This window comes from Pristis pectinata, chromosome 3 (genome assembly GCF_009764475.1).
Source record: "Pristis pectinata isolate sPriPec2 chromosome 3, sPriPec2.1.pri, whole genome shotgun sequence".
Taxonomy (NCBI): Eukaryota; Metazoa; Chordata; class Chondrichthyes; order Rhinopristiformes; family Pristidae; genus Pristis; species Pristis pectinata.
This window is the reverse complement of record NC_067407.1, coordinates 65,996,807-66,015,364: the sequence shown is the minus strand read 5'-3', so window position 1 is coordinate 66,015,364 and position 18,558 is coordinate 65,996,807. Positions and strand designations below refer to the sequence as shown.

The following is an 18,558-nucleotide window of genomic DNA, read 5'->3' as shown; positions in this document are numbered from 1 at the left end:
TCTATAAAAAAACATAAAACCAACTTGGCTAACTGCTATTCTCTTATCAGGCGGCAAAGTGATGGAAAGTACCTATAATGTTGCTATCAATAGTCACTTACCAATAACTTGCTCATCAATGCCTAGTTTGGGTTTTGCCATATGCATACAGCTCCACACCTCACCACACTCTTTATCCAAATGTGGAAAAAGAACTGCATTCTGGAGGTGAGATAGGAATGACTGCACTCGACATCAAGGCAGTATTTAACTGAGTGCGGTATCAGGAAGCCCCAATAAAGCTGAAGTTAGTGCCATCAAGGGGGAATGTTCCAATGAGTGCACAAGAGAATTTACACAAGAGAAAATTGTTATGGCTGTTGGAGATCAATCAGTCCAACCTCAGACATCATTGCAAGTATTCTGGAGCCTCAGGAGTCCTAGGCACAACCATCTTTAGCTGCTTCATTAATGACCAACCTTCATTGATCAGCCAGAACTATGAATGTTTCATGATAATTACACATTGCAACTCCTCAGGAAATGAAGCAGTCCGCTCTTGTGTGCAACAAAACCAAGATAATTGGAGCAAAAACACTGCAGATGTTGGGACACTGAGCAGGTCAAGCAGCATCCACTGAGAGAAAGACAGTAAACGCTTTAGTTTGACCTTTAATCAGAAGTGCTAAAGCGAATAAACAGGCATGTTTTAAGTTGCAGAGAGGGGGAGGGACAGAGAGAACAAAGGGAATGTCTGTGATAGGGTGAAGGTGATCATCATCAGGGTAATAATTACTTTTAAAAAATCAGCATTTAGAGACAGAAGAGAAAAAAGAGAAAGAGATGACACAGCCCGGTAAGCCACATTTGTCGGGAGAAAGATGGGAAAAAAGGTGGTTACCTGAAATTCAATATTGAAGGCTAAGATGAGGTGCTGCTCCTTGAGCTTCAATTGGGCATCACTGGAGCTAAGACATTGAGGTCAGTGGGAGTGGGATGGACAATTAAAATGAGAGGTGACTGAAAGCTCAAGGTTAATCTTGTGGACCAAATAGAGGTATTCTAAAAGTGGCCACCCAATCTGTGTTTGTAGAGGAGACCACATTATGAACACTGAAATTAATACACTAAAATGCAAGTGCATTGTTATTTGGGTCTCTGAATAGTAGCAAAGGAAGTGTTACTGGGAAAGGTGTTGCATCTCCTATGGGCATGTGTTATGAGAAGGCAATTGGTTGGTGGGGACAGAACAGTAATCATAGAGAGAATGATCTCTTCCTATACAAAGGAGAGGGGATGGGGATCTATTGGGGGTTGGTGGAAATTACGTAACATGATGTGTTGAATATGGAGGTCGGTGGGGCAGAAGGTGAAGATTGTACCCTTGTTCTGGCTGAGTGCAGAGGGGATGAGAGCAGAAATGCAGGAAGTAAGAGGGACACAGCATAGAATCCTGTCAACTGTGTTGAGGGGAAGCCACGTTTCGTTGGTAAAACAGATACAACTAGTATGGAGAATCTGCAGAATAGAATGGAAAATCAAAAGGCTGCAGATGCTGGAAATCTGAAATGAAACAGCAAACTAAAACATTATCTCTCCACAGAATTATGCCTGACCTACTGATTATTTCCAATGCTTTCATTTTTCATTTCAGAATGGAATGGAGTACTCAGAAAGTAGATGGGAAGAGGTAATAGTCTGTAGAAGACAATGGGAAGGGAGCTCTGGTGAATAAAGGGTTACTCTCTCTCTATTGGTAAACAGCTTGAGCCACCTGCTCGTGTAAGGAGTTGCTGAGTTTGGCTGATAAGGAATTGCTGAGCTCCAAGGCCATAAGAACAGGGATGTTTGAGATTAACTGTGAAAGATGTGTCAACCTGTCTGGCTGCACACAGCAGCTTCGGCTTGACCAATGGTAGCGTGAGCTGGTCAAGCATACGCAAATATGGGTATGCCTGTGCAGTAGGTGGACACCCACCAGAGAACAATGTATTTAAGTGCGTTAGCACCCTGTATTCCTTGAGTCGAGCTACATGCAGGGAAGACCAGCACTGACTGTTTGCTCCTCCATGTACCCCCCACTCCCGCTAGCGTGAAACAGTAAAGAACTTTTTGTACGCTCCTTGGTTCTGCTGTTGTCTGATTTATTACAGAGCGTGGGTCAACTTTCACAAGTCAAGACAGTTGTGGGATTAGTGGGCCTATCTATAATGGATATTGGTCACTAATCTATTGCCTGAAATAGAATTAGAAATAGAAATGAAAGAGCAGTTGAGAAAGGGAAGAGTCAGAGATAAACCATGTGAAAGTGGGAGCAAGGTGCAAATTGGCAGTAAAGATAATGGAATTTAAGTTCTGTACAGCAGTCATCAACGTAATGGAAAAAAGAGATGAGACAGGGGCCTGTGTAGGAGTAAAGCAATGACTATTCCACATATCCAACAAAAAAAAGCAAAGCCCATATGAATTCTCATAGCTGCACCTTTGACTTAGAGAAAGTGAAGGAAAAATTGTTCAATGTAAGAACCAGTTCAGCCAGGCAAGGAAGAACACTAGTGGGAGAGGATTGATTGGGCCTCTATTCAAGGAAGTGACTGGTCTAGAATGGGGGTGGTGTAGAAGGTCTGGATATTCATAACAAAGATGAGGTGGTTGGGATCAGGAAACTGAAAAAATTGTGGACTGTAAGTGGGGGGGGGACTGGATAAAGGGAGAAAGAAAGAATATTGGTATTGGTTTATTATTGTCACTTGCACCATGATACAGTGAAAAGCTTGTCTTACAAACCGATCGTACAGGTCAATTCATTACACAGTGCAGTTACATTGAGTTAGTACAGAGTGCATTGATGTAGTACAGGTAAAAACAGTAACAGTACAGAGTAAAGTGTCACAGCTACAGAGAAAGTGCAGTGCAATAAGGTGCAAGGTCACAACAAGGTAGATCATGAGGTCATAGTCCATCTCATTGTATAGAGGAACCATTCAATAGTCTTATCACAGTGGGGTAGAAGCTGTCCTTGTGGTACGTGCCCTCAGGCTCCTGTATCTTCTACCCGATGGAAGAGGAGAGAAGAGAGAATGTCCCAGGTGGGTGGGGTCTTTGATTATGCTGGCTGCTTCACCAAGACAATGAGAGGTAAAGACAGAGTCCAAGGAAGGGAGGCTGATGTCCATGATGCTCTGGGCTGTAATAAATATTGGAAAAAATAAATTCTATGGGGGTAAAAACTGGCTGAAATATTGGGTCTACAAGGTTAATCCTGCTTAGAGATCATGGAAAGAAAGTACAAATGGGTTGTGCAGGATTAGGGAATTATGAGGCTGGAGGGTGTGGAGGACACTGAAGTTCTCGGGAGGAAATTAAGTCAATGACCAACGTCCTTGCTGGGAGGTTTGTGAACACTGTTGAGGAAGGTTTAAACTGAGTTAGCAGGAGAAGTGGGGGGGGGGGGGGATTAGTCAGAGTATTTGTCCAGATGGAGAGGTACAATAACCTAGAAGAGAAATAGTTATTAATTCCAGAGGGCAGAATATGAGAGTAAGTGCACATCAAGAAAATTCAAAGCTAAGTTTCATCTATTTTAATGCAAGGAGTATCACTAGTCAGGTAGATGAACTCAAAGCTTTATTTAACATGAGGTTTACAATATTGTTCCCACCACTGAGACATGGTTGAAGGAAGGGCAGAACTGGCAACTTAGTATCCCAGAGCATAGAATTTTCAGGCGAGGCAGAGGAGGGTGTAAAAGGGGATGAAGTATTGCACTGTTAGTCAATGATTGCATTACTTCAGTAGTGAGGAAGGATATCCTAGAAGGCTCCTCAAACAAGAAGGCAAAGAAGGCAAGCACAGTAGTGTAGCAGTTAGCGTAAAGCTTTACAGTGTCAGTGACCTGGGTTCAATTCCAGTCACTGTCTATAAGGAGTTGTACGTTCTCCCTGTGTTTGTGTGGGTTTCCTCCAGGTGCTCCAGTTTCCTCCCATATTCCAAAGACGTACGGGTTAGGAAGTTGTGGGCATGCCATGTTGGTGCCAGAAGTGTGGCGACACTTGCGGGCTGCTCCCAGAACACTCTACGCAAAATATGTATTTCACTGTGTGTTTCGATGTACACGTGACTAATAAAGGTATCTTATCTTAATGGGCAGAAAGGAGCAAGTAGGGAACCTGTGACCAGTAGAGTATCACAGGGATCACTGTTAGAACTGCAATGGTTTACAATATACAGTGGCATGCAAAAGTTTGGGCACCCCTGGTCAAAATTTCTGTTACTGTGAATAGCTAAGCGAGTAAAACATGACCTGATTTCCAAAAGGTATAAAGTTAAAGATGATACATTTCTTTAATATTTTAAGCAAGATTACTTTTTTATTTCCATCTTTTACAGTTTCAAAATAACAAAAAAAGGAAAAGGCCCGAAGCAAAAGTTTGGGCACCCTGCACGGTCAGTACATAGTAACACCCCCTTTGGCAAGTATCACAGCTTGTAAACGCTTTCTGTAGCCAGCTAAGAGTCTTTCAATTCTTGTTTGGGGGATTTTTGCCCATTCTTTCTTGCAAAAGGCTTCTAGTTCTGTGAGATTCTTGGGCTGTCTACCCAGAGATTTTCGATGATGTTTAGGTCAGGGGACTGTGAGGACCAGGGCAAAACCTTCAGCTTGTGCCTCTTGAGGTAGTCCATTGTGGATTTTGAAGTGTGTTTAGGATCGTTTTCCTCTTGTAGAAGCCATCCTCTTTTCACCTTCAGCTTTTTTTTTACAGACGGTGTGATATTTGCTTCCAGAATTTGCCAGCATTTAATTGAATTCATTCTTCCCTCTACCAGTGAAATGCTCCCCGTGCCACTGGCTGCAACACAAGCCCAAAGCAGGATTGATCCACCCCTGTGCTTAACAGTTTGAGAGGTATTCTTTTTATGAAATTCTGCACCCTTTTTTTTCCAAACATACTTTTGCTCGTTGCGGCCAAAAAGTTCTATGTTAACTTCATCAGTCCACAGGACGTTTCCAAAATGCATCAGGCTTGTTTAGATGTTCCTTTGCAAACTTCTGACGCTGAATTTTGTGGTGAGGACGCAGGAAAGTTTGGAGAAAAAAGCATACCGTTCGTACAGATCAATTCATTAAAACAGTGCATTGAAGTAGTACAGGGTAAAACAATAACAGAATGCAGAATAAAATTCAAATTTATGGGAAAAGGGAAGGAAAGTGGACTTAAGGAATGCTGGATGGCTTACTCCTGTCTCTACTTCTTATGGAAAACCACCTCCTGCTAAGGCCCACAATATCCAAATCTGGGAATATATCTCTGATCCTTCATTGTCCCTTGGGTCGTCTGAAACTCCCTATCCAACAGCTGTGGGAGTACTTTCACCAGAACGATTCAGTACTTCAAAAAAGTGACACAATAAGACTTAAAAACAAAGATGTCCCAATAAGATAGCAGTTCAATTCGTCAATATATCTCCTTCCCTCAAAAAGATGTATATTTTTCCATACATGACATTTTTTAAAACAGATAATTTCACCCTTTTGAATGCCTTATCTCAGTAATACCTTTTGGACAGATTTTAAGAAGCCCCAAAATGATTTGTGCTGCTGCTCTAGTTGAAACTACTGACTCCAGGTACAAATGCTGGGTTCATCAAACTGCTAACAGATCCACTGTTTTACATTAATCTTCCTGCAACTGACAATTCTTCTCCATCATTTGTTCTTTGTGACGTTGTAGTTTTCCTTATACATTTTTAACTTTGCTTCAAGTTGTCAGCAAGTGAAATTATCTTCCTTGAATATTGTTTTATTGTATTTACAGAGAATCCTTTTGCACCTTGTCATAAGGTCAAATTCCTGAAATGCCCTTACGGGAATATCAACATTACATGTACTGCATTGCAATACCAACATTGCATGTACTGCATTCAAAGTGGCACCTCATCATCACTTCAAGAATAATTAGAGCCGGGTAAACATTGACCTTGTTAGTGACAAACTCAGCCTATGTGTATTGCTGATTGTTAATTGAACTAACATTAATCCTATCTGTTATTGTGGATCTCAGGGCATAGTAACCTAGGTTATGGGACCTATGAATTGTGCCTCTGTATTACTGTTCCCCCCTCTATTCTTGGTGTTCATATCGTTTCTTTATAACAACTCAAGAGGTATTCGGCTCATGCTGGCTTCCAGGGGAATAATTGTATTGGTTCTGTTCTTTCTCTCCTGGTTTTCATGTACCCCTGCAATTTATTCACTGTCAGATATGCTCATCCCTTTAATTCTTAGTAGTAATTTATAGTAGCCAATTAACCCATCAACATGTCCATGGAATGTGGTAGGAAACCAGAGCCGCAGAGGAAACCCATGTGGTCACGGAGACAACATGAAAACTTTGCACAGGCTATACCAGAGATCAAGAGTGACCCTGAGCTATGAGGCAGCAGCACTGTGCCTCTTTGGATTTCCAGCAATTAAAATTTATGTCATCGGGATGCTGCTCTGCATGAGCCACGGCAACAGATCCCACGTGGGAGGAAAACGGAGCACCTGGGGAAATGGGGAGAGAACCAAATGGGTTTCTTCCCACATTCCAAAGACATGTAGCTTGGTAAGTTAATTGGTCATTGTAAATTGCCCCTAATGTGTAGGTGAGTGGTAGAATCTGGGGGAGCTGATGGGAATGTGGGAAGAATAAATTGGGATTAGTATAGGATTAGTGTAAATGGGTGGTTGCTGGTCAGTATGGACTCAGTGGACCAAAGGACTTGTTTCCCTGCTTGTATGAGTCTGCGACTTTTGCAGGCTTCACTCTTTCCTTACTTATCTTCTTGCTCTTAATTCTTAATATACTCACAAAACATTTAAAAGATTTTATTTTAAAATTTTTATACCACCTTTATATGTTTCTTTTGTCACTTTTAATTTCACTTCCACACTTCTCAAAATCATTAAGTTCTGTGTTTGACAAAAGCTTCCTTTTTTCTTGCCTTATTTTCCTTTTTAAGCACGTTGTCTTCCAGTGGGCTTTGGATTTAGTAGTATTATCCTTTTTCACAGAAATAGGTTTACCCTGAACTTCTTGAGTTTCCTTAAATACCTCTCATTTATTTGATGCTGATTTACAGTAGCTGCTTCTAGTCCACTTCTACTAAATTAATCCTCATTTTAGTAATATTAGCCTTACCCCAGTTTGTTGGAAGATTTATTCCTATTTTATATTTGTGCTTTTCCATAACAATGTTAAATTTAATTGAATTATGAGCACAACTATAAAAATATTCTCCCACTGATACTCCTTCCACTTGCCAACTTCAATCATCAAAATTAAACCCAGAATAGCTTTCCTGCCCAGCACCTCTTTCTCACTGGGCTTTCTACGTATGGATTAAAAAGTTCTCCTAAATACAGTTTAAGAATTCTGTGCCCTCTAAAACATTTACATTGACCGTATCCCAGTTAACATTAGGGAAATTGAAAACCTCTATTATTACTGCCCTAATATTTTTGCACTTGTCAGAAACTTACCAACAAACTTCCTTTGAACGTAAAAAGCTGCAGAGAGAAGTGGACTCAGCCCAATACTCACAGGCATATCCCTTCACACCATTAGTAGTACCGACAGGAAGCGCTGCCTCAAGAAAGCAACATCCATCATCAAAGATGCCCACCATCCGGGCCATGCCATCTTTTTGCAGCTAACATTGAGCAGGAGGTACAGAAGCCTGAAGTCCCACACCACCAGGTTCAAGAACTGCTACTTCCATTCAATCATTCGGTTCTTGAACCAGCTGGCAAAACCCTAATCACCACTACAGTTGAGCAACACTATGACCACGCTTATCATTTTGCACTAAAATTGGCTTTTTTTCTTGTAAAATTTGTGTATAATTTATGTCTAAATTATGTTTTTCTTATGATTGCTGCTTATATTATGCTATGTGTCTGTGATGCTGCTGCAAGCAAGCTTTTAATTACACCTGTGCATACACATATTTGTGCATATGACAATAAACTTGACTTTGACTTTATCTCCGTTGGATTATTTGGAAGAATATAGTATACCACCAAAAGTATGACAGAACCACTTTTGTTCTTCAGTTCAACCCATGCAGTCACATTACATACAAACCCTTTCCACAGCTGTAATTGTTTCTTCAACCAATAGTGCCACCCTACCTCCATTCTATCCTGCTCTCAATCTCATTTGCAAATCTAGTAATTCAGTAATAATTAAGCAGCAGCCAGGCCTGACCCTTTTTAAGCCACATCAGATTTTAAATTATTGCCTTATATTTATAATCAACAGCTATTTGTGGAATAGATTTCTAAACTTCTACTGGCTTTTACATGCTGGTGTTTCATAATTTCACTTCTGAAATACCTGAATTTAATATTTAGGTTAAAGCTCCCAGACCTAGATTTAAAATCCAGCAGAAATATTATCACCAACTACCCTATCAATGCCCCTGGATATATAGAAATGTCAATCAAATCACCCCTTAATCTTCTAAATTACAAGGAATAAAACCCTAGTCTTTCTTTACATTCCTGTCAAAGTCGAGTTTATTGTCATATGCACAAGTACATGTATGCACAGGTGCAATGAAAAACTTACTTGCAAGCAGCATCATATAAGCAGCATTCACAAGAAGAATATAAACTAAACATAAATGATACACAATTTTTACAAGAGAAAACAAAACACAATTAGAACAAAAAAAAGTCCATCTTAGTGCAAAGGTGGTCAAAGTATTACTAAACTATATTGGTCATTAGGGTTTTGCTGGTTGGTTCAAGAAGCAAATGGTTGAAGGGAAGTAGCTGTTCTTGAACCTGGTGGTGTGAGACTTCAGGATTCCGTACCTCCTGCCCGATGGTAGATTGTAGAGATGACCCTGCCTTTTAAGCTGTAATCCTCAGAAGACTGTTAAGTTATCCCCATTCTCACAATGTTTTTCCCCAGAGGAGTATGGAGTGCACCAGTGAAAGAGTAATGTGTGGGACAGTAGGGAATCCAGAGAAAGGCAACAAGCAAACTGACATCACAAAAAGAACATAAACATTTGAATATAATGAACAGAATCAGCAGTAGGCCATTCAGCCCCTTGTACCTGCTCCACCTTGGAGTAAGGCCATGGCCCATATTTTGCCTCACCTTCCTGTACTAACCCCATATCCCTTATTCCCTGAATATCAAAAATCTATTTATTTCTGTCTTCATCAACTGAACCTCCTGAGACAACTCCAGAGATCCACTACCTTCTGGGTGAAGAGATTTCTTCTCATCTCAGTCCTTATCCTTTATTTTGATACTGTGATTCCTGCTTCTATACTCTCTAGCCATGGGAAACATCATCTTGTATCTACTCTTTCCAGCTCCATAAGCAAGTGAATTACCTCTGATTCATCTAAATTTGAGTGTTTTAAGCACAGTCTGCTTTACTTCTCCATATGGGATGAACCTGCTATCTCAGGAATTGATCTGGTGAACATTCAATGTACTCCCTCTATTGCAAGTATATCTGTCCTTTGGGAGGGAGACCAGACCAGTGTGTAATATTCTAGGTGTGGTCTCACTAGGGCATTATATAATTGTAGTAAGATGTCATTACTCTTGTACTCAAAGCTTCTTGCAATAAAGGCCAAAATGCTGTTTACCTTTCTAATTGTTTGCTGTATCTGCACATTAACTTTCAATGATTTTAATATACCAACACTTCTCAATCCCTCACCATTTAGGAATATTTCACTTTTCTATTTTCTACTGTGGATGATCTTATGATTTTCCACATTATATTCCATCTGCCATGTCTTTGACAGCTCACTTAGCCTGTCTATATTTTCCCGAAGCTTATCTGCATTCTCCAAACAACCCACACAGCTTTGTGTCATCATTAGCTCTCTCCCTCCCTCAAGACATACCTTGAAACCTACCATAACAAAACCTGCCCTAGTATCTTTTGACGCAGTTTAATATCACTCTGTTTTGTTAATGGTCCTGTGAAACATCTTGGGACTAATTACTATATTCATACTGCTATGTAAAGTAGATTTGATAAGAGTTTAAAATTGTATGTGGTTCTGACACAATAAATAAAATCTGTTGTATGACCATTTATTCAGAGTTACAAATAAATGGACTTCATGGATCACACTGAACACAGCTCAGAGGTGCATAAGACATTCCACAAGCACCAAACCTCAAAAAAATTCATAGTTCATTCTTGTAGTTTCTATACACCAGATGAAATCAAGAGAAACCACATGTCAAATTCTGAAAGCATTAAGGAATATACACATTTTTGAAATAACTTTTCTAAAAGAGAAAAGTACTCAACATGAAACAAAAGTATGTGATAATGCTAAAGTACACAAGAGCTGGCCTTTGTTACAGCACACCATCGCACTAAGTGCATACAATTCCCTGGATATTATTTAGCAATTCATGGGCCAACTTGAAATATTAAAACCTTTCAATTACTGCCAAAACCATCACTTGAACCATGGTCAAATGTGTGGAGTGAAGCAATACAGAATAAGATTACCATGCCAGTATGCAAATAAGTCCAGATGAATGAACAAATAATTACAAAGCACAATATCTATATGTCCGTGCATCTGGGCACATGCAGATCTGCTTGCTCGGAGTCTGTTTTGCAGAAGATGTAATTTCTAGCCTCTGGATAACTGGTATATTATCAGCTAAAATAAATCCAATCAAGGTGAGCTTGAGTTGACTAAACAAGATATGAACACACATTGTAATTATACAACACACATTTAAAATAGGAAGGGATATATCTATTGAAGATATAGAACTATAGAACCATACAGCACAAAACAGGCCCTTCGGCCCACCATGTTCTGCCGTCCATCAAACCATCCTCACACTATCTAACCCTTTCCTCCCGCATATCCTTCTATCTCACATTCCTCCATATGCCTATCCAACAAACTCTTGAACCTGTCCAATGTATCTGCCTCCACCACCACCCCAGGCAGTGCATTCCATGCACCAACCACTCTCTGGGTCAAAAACCTCCCCCTGACTTCTCCCCTGAACCTCCCACCCGTAACCTTAAAGCCATGCCCTCTTGTCTTGAGCATTGGTGCTCTGGGAAGGAGGCGCTGACTGTACTCTATCTATTCCTCTCAATATTTTATATACCTCTATCATGTCTCCTCTCATCCTCCTCCTTTCCAGTGAATAAAACCCTAGCACCTTAAGCCTCTCCTCATATTCCATATGCTCTAATCCAGGCAGCATCCTGGTAAATCTCCTCTGCACCCTCTCCAATGCCTCCACATCCTTCCTATAATGCGGCGACCAGAACTGAACACAGTACTCTAAGTGTGGTCTAACTAGAGTTTTGTAAAGCTGCATAAGTGGTGTAAAGTTATATTTTTATCTGTAAAGTTATATTTTTTATTACACTATTATAACATTCAACCAGTATGTTTTTTTGACATAACATGCTAAAATATCACCAAGTTCCTCAAAATAGAGGTCACTGTGCAGTGCTGAGTATTTTTGACTCCCTTCATAACAGCTATCCAAAATACAATATTGCTCCTAGGCTCCATCAAAGGCTCCTCACTCTCCTTGCTGGGGTATACGTAAAAGCTTGCCACTTAATGTGTGATCCCTCTCTCTCCACTGACCTACTCTACCTTTTGCAATCTTTCCCATTATCAAGGCAACTGCATTTATCACTCCTCTAAACTTTCCTTCTGAACATGAAAATTTTCCCTAGAACTTTCTGGTGTGCCCATGAAACAATTTTCTTCCACCACCCACTGCTCTATCTCATTTTTCACTAAAACCTTAAAATCCTAAAATGACTTTGATACCAAAAGAGTTATATAGCATCGAAACAGGCCCTTTGTCATAACTTGTCTGTGCCGACCCAACATGCCTTCCTGAGCTGGTCCCATTTGCCTGAATTTGGCACATATCCCTCTAAACCTTTTCTATCCAAATACCTGTCCAAATGTCTTTTAAATATCGCAATTCCACCACTTCTTCTGGCAGCTCATTCCATACACTCACCACCCTCTGTGTGAAAAACTTTCCCCTCTCACCTTAAACCTATGCTCTCCAAATTAAACTGTAATACTCCAGGCAAGCTGTTAACCATGCTTCAATTTGTCATTTATAAAGTAGGTTATAATTTTGACATTTGCTGCAATGACAATCCTGATTGAAAAGTGGATGAAAGTTATGACTGAAGTAGTCCAGGATCTCAAAGCTTAGAAATCCACAAAAGCCACAAAGTAGCTGATGGACATTGCTATTGATTTACCTTTAGGAATTTGCCCCTGGATAGTCCTCCAAATTAGCAAGTTCATATCTAGTTCAGTGACCCAACTGTACTACAGTCCCAATTCTGGGCACCATAATTTACAAACAACATGAACACTTTGGAGCAATATAAAAGTGATGAGGAATTGCAGTTATGTTAATAGACTGACAACAGCTGGGATTATTTCCTTACAGCAGGAAAGAATAAAATGAGATAGTTAAGAATATAAACCAGGTATGATTTGGATAAAGAAATAGAGAGAAACTGCTTCAATTCAAAAACCATGAGACACAAATTTGAAGTGACAGCTAAATTGAAATGAAGAAAATTTTTTTAATGCAACAGGACTTTGAAATGTTCTGCCTGACAGGTAGGTGAATACAAATTCATAGTAGCATTCAAAAAAAGAATTGGGTAAATACTTGAAGATAGTAGTGATATGGAAAAAGAACAGGGCCATGTGATTAACTTTTGCCCTTTGAGAGGGTTGGTTCAGACTTGATGGGCCTTGCCTCTTTCTATGCTATACTATTCTGTGAACTCTGCATAGATTTGGCTTCCTGTGAATATGGAAAGTAAATAAATGATCAAATTCTCGTGTTTAATACGATTAAAGGACTTCCTGTGGTACATTGAGATAAACTATTTCCTCAGATGGTGGAGTCAACAACAAAGAACATAACATTAACATTTTAGCTAGGCCAGTTCTGGATGATGTCAAAGACGATTTCCTTATAGAATAGGTAGGAGAAATCTGGAATCCCCTCTTAAAAGCAATTGAAGCCAAGGGTCAAATAAAAATTTCAAAATCAAGACTGATAGATTTTTCTTGACAAGGATAATCGGGGAAATAAACCAAGGCAAGCATGGGGAGTTAACGTAGAGATTCCACCCCGTCTGTGCTCCCCCCCACCGATCTAACGTTTGAGGGACTGAGTGTCAAGACTTCTTCCTTTTTTCCTTCATTTTGTCCACTAGGAAACACAGGAAATAAGCAATTAATGGTTTGAATCTGCAGCTTTTCATGGCCTTGATGTCAACCTCCACTGGCAATCTGATCAACCAGGATTATAAAAGACTACTATAGACAGTAGGATCTTTTGCAACTTGTATACGTGATAAAAGATGATCTCATATACCAACATTCAGTACTGTCTGATCATCAGAAGTAGTACATGGCCAAGAAAGCAGCATTACTTATGCAATTTTAAAATCACAGCTGAGACTATGAACATTGATTTGTTTTACAACGTGAGGATATTTTATTTTCTGTAGGGTTGGTGATCTTCCCTTACCTGGTAGTTTTGGAGCAGGATCAGGCTGAGGTAGAACTCACTGAAGGCTAATTTTAGGTCACGAATGTTCCTATGATGTACGCGTTCCTTATGGGAGAGAGGGAACACAATCCTCCGCTGCCGCAAGTTGGAAAATGTGTTGCGGTCCATCTGCACTTCAAGCGTTGACTGCAGCTCATTCTGGAGCGTAGCAAACCTGCGCTGAGCTTCAGCAAGCTTTTCTGTAAGTCAGATAAATGATCACATTAGCATGTCATTTCTGAAACTGGGCTCCTTATTTCAGATCCTTGCTTTTATCTACGTGAACTGCAATCCCCTATTCAACCACACACCAGCTACTTTTGCTTCATTATTTGAGATGATTATTTGTGTATTTATGAGGTTCAATGGTAGAGATCAGTTTGGCAATAGATTCAAAGAAGGACCAGATCATGCCCCTGGAAGAGATTTCCAATTGCTCATGACGCTGAGGGAAGCCATTCAGACCACTGAGTTTATGCCCCCTTTCAGAGCTATTCTCTCTCACCTGCCCATCAACTTCACTTTGATTGTCTGTGACGCATCTACATTAAAGGGTAATTTACAGTGGCCAATTAGCTGGCACAGCTTTGAGATGTGGAAGGAAATCGGAGAACCTGAGATAAACCCACATGGTTAGAGTTTGAAAGAATAAACTCCACACAGATAGCACTGGAGGTCAGGATTGAACCTGGGGTGCTGGAGCTGCAAAGCAGCAGCACTAAGTGCTATGCCACTGTGGTGCTAGAGGGGAAGGAGGACCTCAGGAAAATAACACTTACCAGGGATGTAGGACTGAACAAACATTTGTAGCTGTGAGCTGAAGCCCCATTGGACTTCATCCCAATATCTCAAAAGAAGTGACATGTCAGTGGTTAATGCATTGGTTTTAATTTTCCAAACTCATAATTTTCATAATCTTTTGAAAGGGAAAGCATTTTTGACCAATTTATTACAGTTCTTTAAAGAAACAGCATGTATTAAGGATAAAGGAGAATCAGTGGATGTATGACACAGATTTCCACAAGGCATTTGATAAGGTTATTGCAAAAAACAAAAACTCGTGATATAGAAGGACATAATGCTGGCATGAGTAGAAAATTGAATACAGACAGTTGCTCTTTTCTGTTTGGCAAGATGCAAAAAATAGGGATTAATGCTGGGACTTTACCTTTTTACAACTTACATAAAGCTGGATGAACACACTGAAGATACAATCGCTAAATTTGCTGATGACATAAAAATAGGTAGGAAAGTACATTGTATGCAGGTACAGCAAGTATTTGGGAAAGCTTACAAAATGTTATAGTTTACTGTGAGGGAAATTGAATACAAAAGTAGAGAGTTATGCTTCAGTTAGGGTAATGGTGATGCCACATCTGGAGTACCGTACACTGTATAGGTCTTCTTATTTAAGGAGGGATAGGAATTCATCAGAACCAATTCAGAGAAACTTTACTACGCTAATACCTAGAACTGCTGGGTTGTCTTATGAGGAAAGGTTGGATAAGCTAATCAACTGGAGTTAGGAAGAATGAAAGGGAATTCGATTGAAACCTACAAGATCAGGAGGAGTGTTGTCAGGGTGGATGCAGTGAGAATGCTTCCTTTAGTTGGAAGATCTAGAATTAGAGGGTCACTGTTTAAAAGTAAGGGGATGCCCATTTAAGTCAGAGATGAAGGGATTTTTTTTCTAATAGAAGCATGAACGTTTACAACTCTCTTCTTCACTGGAAGCAGAATCTTTGGATATTTTTAAGACAGAGATAATAGATTACCACAGATAGACTGCAATTCAAGTTAGCCATGATCTCATTAAATTGCAGAGTAGGCTCGTGGGGCTGAGTGGCCTGCTCCTGTTCCTAATATGCAATAGTGCACCCATAAGGATAGTAGCCGAGGACAGGCTCAGTCTTATCCTCTGCAATCATAGATAGGCAGACAACACTCATTATTGAGTCCACATCTGAGTGATGGTGAGTTGGCATCGATGACTTTTATCTGTAGAACCAAGGTGAAGAGAAAAAACATAAAGGGAAACTACAATGAGAAAGTGAAAGTTAGCAACTTGCACACAATGGATGCACAAGAAGTGGCAATGTTATTGTGGCAACAGAGTGCCATTAATACCCTGCAATAGTCAGAGCCTGTGAGAGAGAAGGAAATAAAATTACAAAATAAAAGCACCAGTATATTAAAACGTGTCTGAAATTTTCTCCATCTGCTCCTCTTGTATGAACACCCTCAGTGGGGGTGTCAGAAAAGGAGAGAAAGCTTTAAAAATAGGAGAAACCTACTAGGTCTAAGAAGCCCACCTGTCTTACAGAGACACCCTGCACAACCTTCAACCACCAACCTTTAAAAATATAAACATAGTAAATGCCAGTTTGCATTAAATTGCCCGATAACCATTTCTGCAACTCTGTTAGGTTTGTTGACCCCTCTTCTCTCCAAGCCTTATGTTATTAAAAAAAGCTCAAGTTCTAGCATTTGCTATTTTCATAAACTTGCCCAAGCCAGAATATTAATTGCTAAATTAAATACATTTTTTGCCCTCAATAATTTATTTTCTAAATAGCTAAGCCAACCTTAACAATCCTTCAAGCCACTCTTTACTGAAGAGCAGTAAAGACTTTCTTTTGACTAGCTAAATAGATTGGCAGAAGATCTGACTTACACAGAAAAAGCAGAAATGATGCTAAACATATAAATCACTGGTTAAGCTCCAGTTCAAATACTGCAGTTTTTGACATGCTGTTTTAGAAAGATAAAGGAATTGGAGAAGATACAATTGTTTATAGAGAATGATGTCAGGGAAAATAGTCCATAGGTACAAGAGACAAGAGCTCTTTACGGCACGGAAATTGAAGAAAATGTCTGCTTGAAGCCTTGTAAAGCTATCATGGTTTTCAAAACAATAAATTAGCAGATTTATTAAGGAAGAAATTTTCATGCCCCATCTAAAACAGTAGTGGGACCAGAATCTATTTAGAGATTTGTAAAGGAAGATTTGCTAAATACTTAAAGAAGAAAAGCAAGTGTACAGCATGGCTTTCAGTGATCTAGGTATCCCACTCCCAATTACCTTGATGAGCAAGTGTGCATATTTTTTTGGTAACTGGCTCAAATTCCTACTTTGTTCTTATGCATAGCCAAAAATCTACATTCCTACAACACCTCCCTCCAGAATCTTCCAGTTTTTTTACACACCATAGAGAAAGGCCACATGCACCCATCAAAGCATGGAACAGTGTGCATACCATTTCAGGAAAATGATCACTGATGCTGGGATTCAGCCTCACGTGACAAGAGAAGTAAGAATGTGTATTCCACAGTAAATACATATTCAAATCTTCACTGCATTAACTGCACAGACTCCACACTGTTCAATACTTGGAAGAAAACTTTTGGTATACCAGGTATTAGTTCATGATTTTACAAAATCTTCATCACTGATAATGAATTATTTCCTAATGTGCAGCAAGTCTACAAGAGGCCAGATAAGTTAATAATCAGTTCCTTTACATATCAGTCAAATTAGTAATTTTTTGTTTGGGGGGGGGGGTGGGGGGGAAGAATACAAAAAGAAATGAATGGTAATGGGAGGATCCACTGTAGAGAAGAATTCTGGTTTAGACAAAACCATGGGTTTAAAAGGAGGCTGTAAAAAAAATCAACCAGATTCTAGTAGTTTTTAAAGGGGTGTTGAACATAAAAGCAAGTGATGCCAAACATATGCAAGATATTAGTTATGTATAAATTCAGGATTATTGCTAAAGAAAGAGGAAGAGGCAGTAGCCTTTCTCACACAAAATGCTTTACCACATGTGCATGGAAGGAAGGTTAAAACAATATTTGAACAAGGACCTGAAAAGTAAAAAAAAGCTTAAGAAAATGTGATAAAGAGCATATGGTTCACTTAGGTCAAAGAGCCAGCATCTGAATGGTTTTCTATTATTCCATGATGTGCATAATTTTTTTCAGATAGTAGATAGTTCTGACTTTTTTTTACAAAAGAACCTAATTTTCAACTCTTCTCCATCATCCTTTCCGTTCACTGTATTATTAATTCATAGATTTCAAAATACAACATGTTAGATTAAGTACTTTATAATCTAAATCCCTCATTGAAACTTAATTATTAATGCACTATAGCTTGGTTGCTTAATCTGATAATTCTCCTTAGATGCTCAATTATTTAAACAAAAGCAATTTTGTTTCCAGATTAATTAAATTTTTGTAAGTGAGGAAGTTGAGAAAGGCGCTGCCTCAAGAAGGCAATATCCATCATCAAAGATTCCCATCATTCGGGCCATGTCATCTTCTCACAACTACCATCAGGCAGGAGGTACAGAAGCCTGAAGTCCCACACCACCAGGTTCGAGAACAGCTACTTTCCTTCAACCATTTGGCTCTTGAACCAATTGGCAAAACTCTAATCACCATTACAGTTTAGCAACAGTGAGCACTCTGATCACTTTGCACTAAAATGGACATTTTTTTTATTTTAGTTGTGCTTTTTTCTTGTAAAAATTGTGTATAATTCATGTTTAATAGATGTTTTTCTTATGAATGCTGCTTATATGATGCCATGCGCCAGTGATGCTGCGGCAAGTAAGCTTTCCATTGCACCTATACATACATATACCTGTCATATGACAATAAACTCAACTTTGACTTTGAACCTGCATGTGATGTTACTCTTGTGTGATTCCTGCTGTCCATCTTGGTGGTGGAAGATGCAGGTTTGAGACCTGCTGTCAGTCTGACCTAGATGAGTATTTGCAGATAGTACACTGCAGCCATGGTGTGACAGTAGTGGAAGGAATGAATGTTTATCTAGGTGATCACCCACCACTCTTGTGTTAAGCTTCTGGAAGTTGCCAGAGCTGCCCTCATCAGGCATGTTAAGAGTGTTCCATCAAGATCCTTTTGTGCCTTGTCGATTGTGGAAAAGCTTTCG

At 39.5% G+C, this 18,558-nt stretch overlaps 1 protein-coding gene across 1 annotated transcript in view; it reads right to left on the bottom strand.

Moving 5' to 3' along the window:
• Window positions 1-18,558, bottom strand: part of LOC127567921 (xenotropic and polytropic retrovirus receptor 1 homolog) — a 311,271-nt gene that overhangs the window by 108,884 nt on the left and 183,829 nt on the right. The window contains 1 exon segment of the mRNA XM_052011129.1: window positions 13,578-13,798. Within this exon segment, the coding sequence (XP_051867089.1) occupies window positions 13,578-13,798 (221 nt within the window).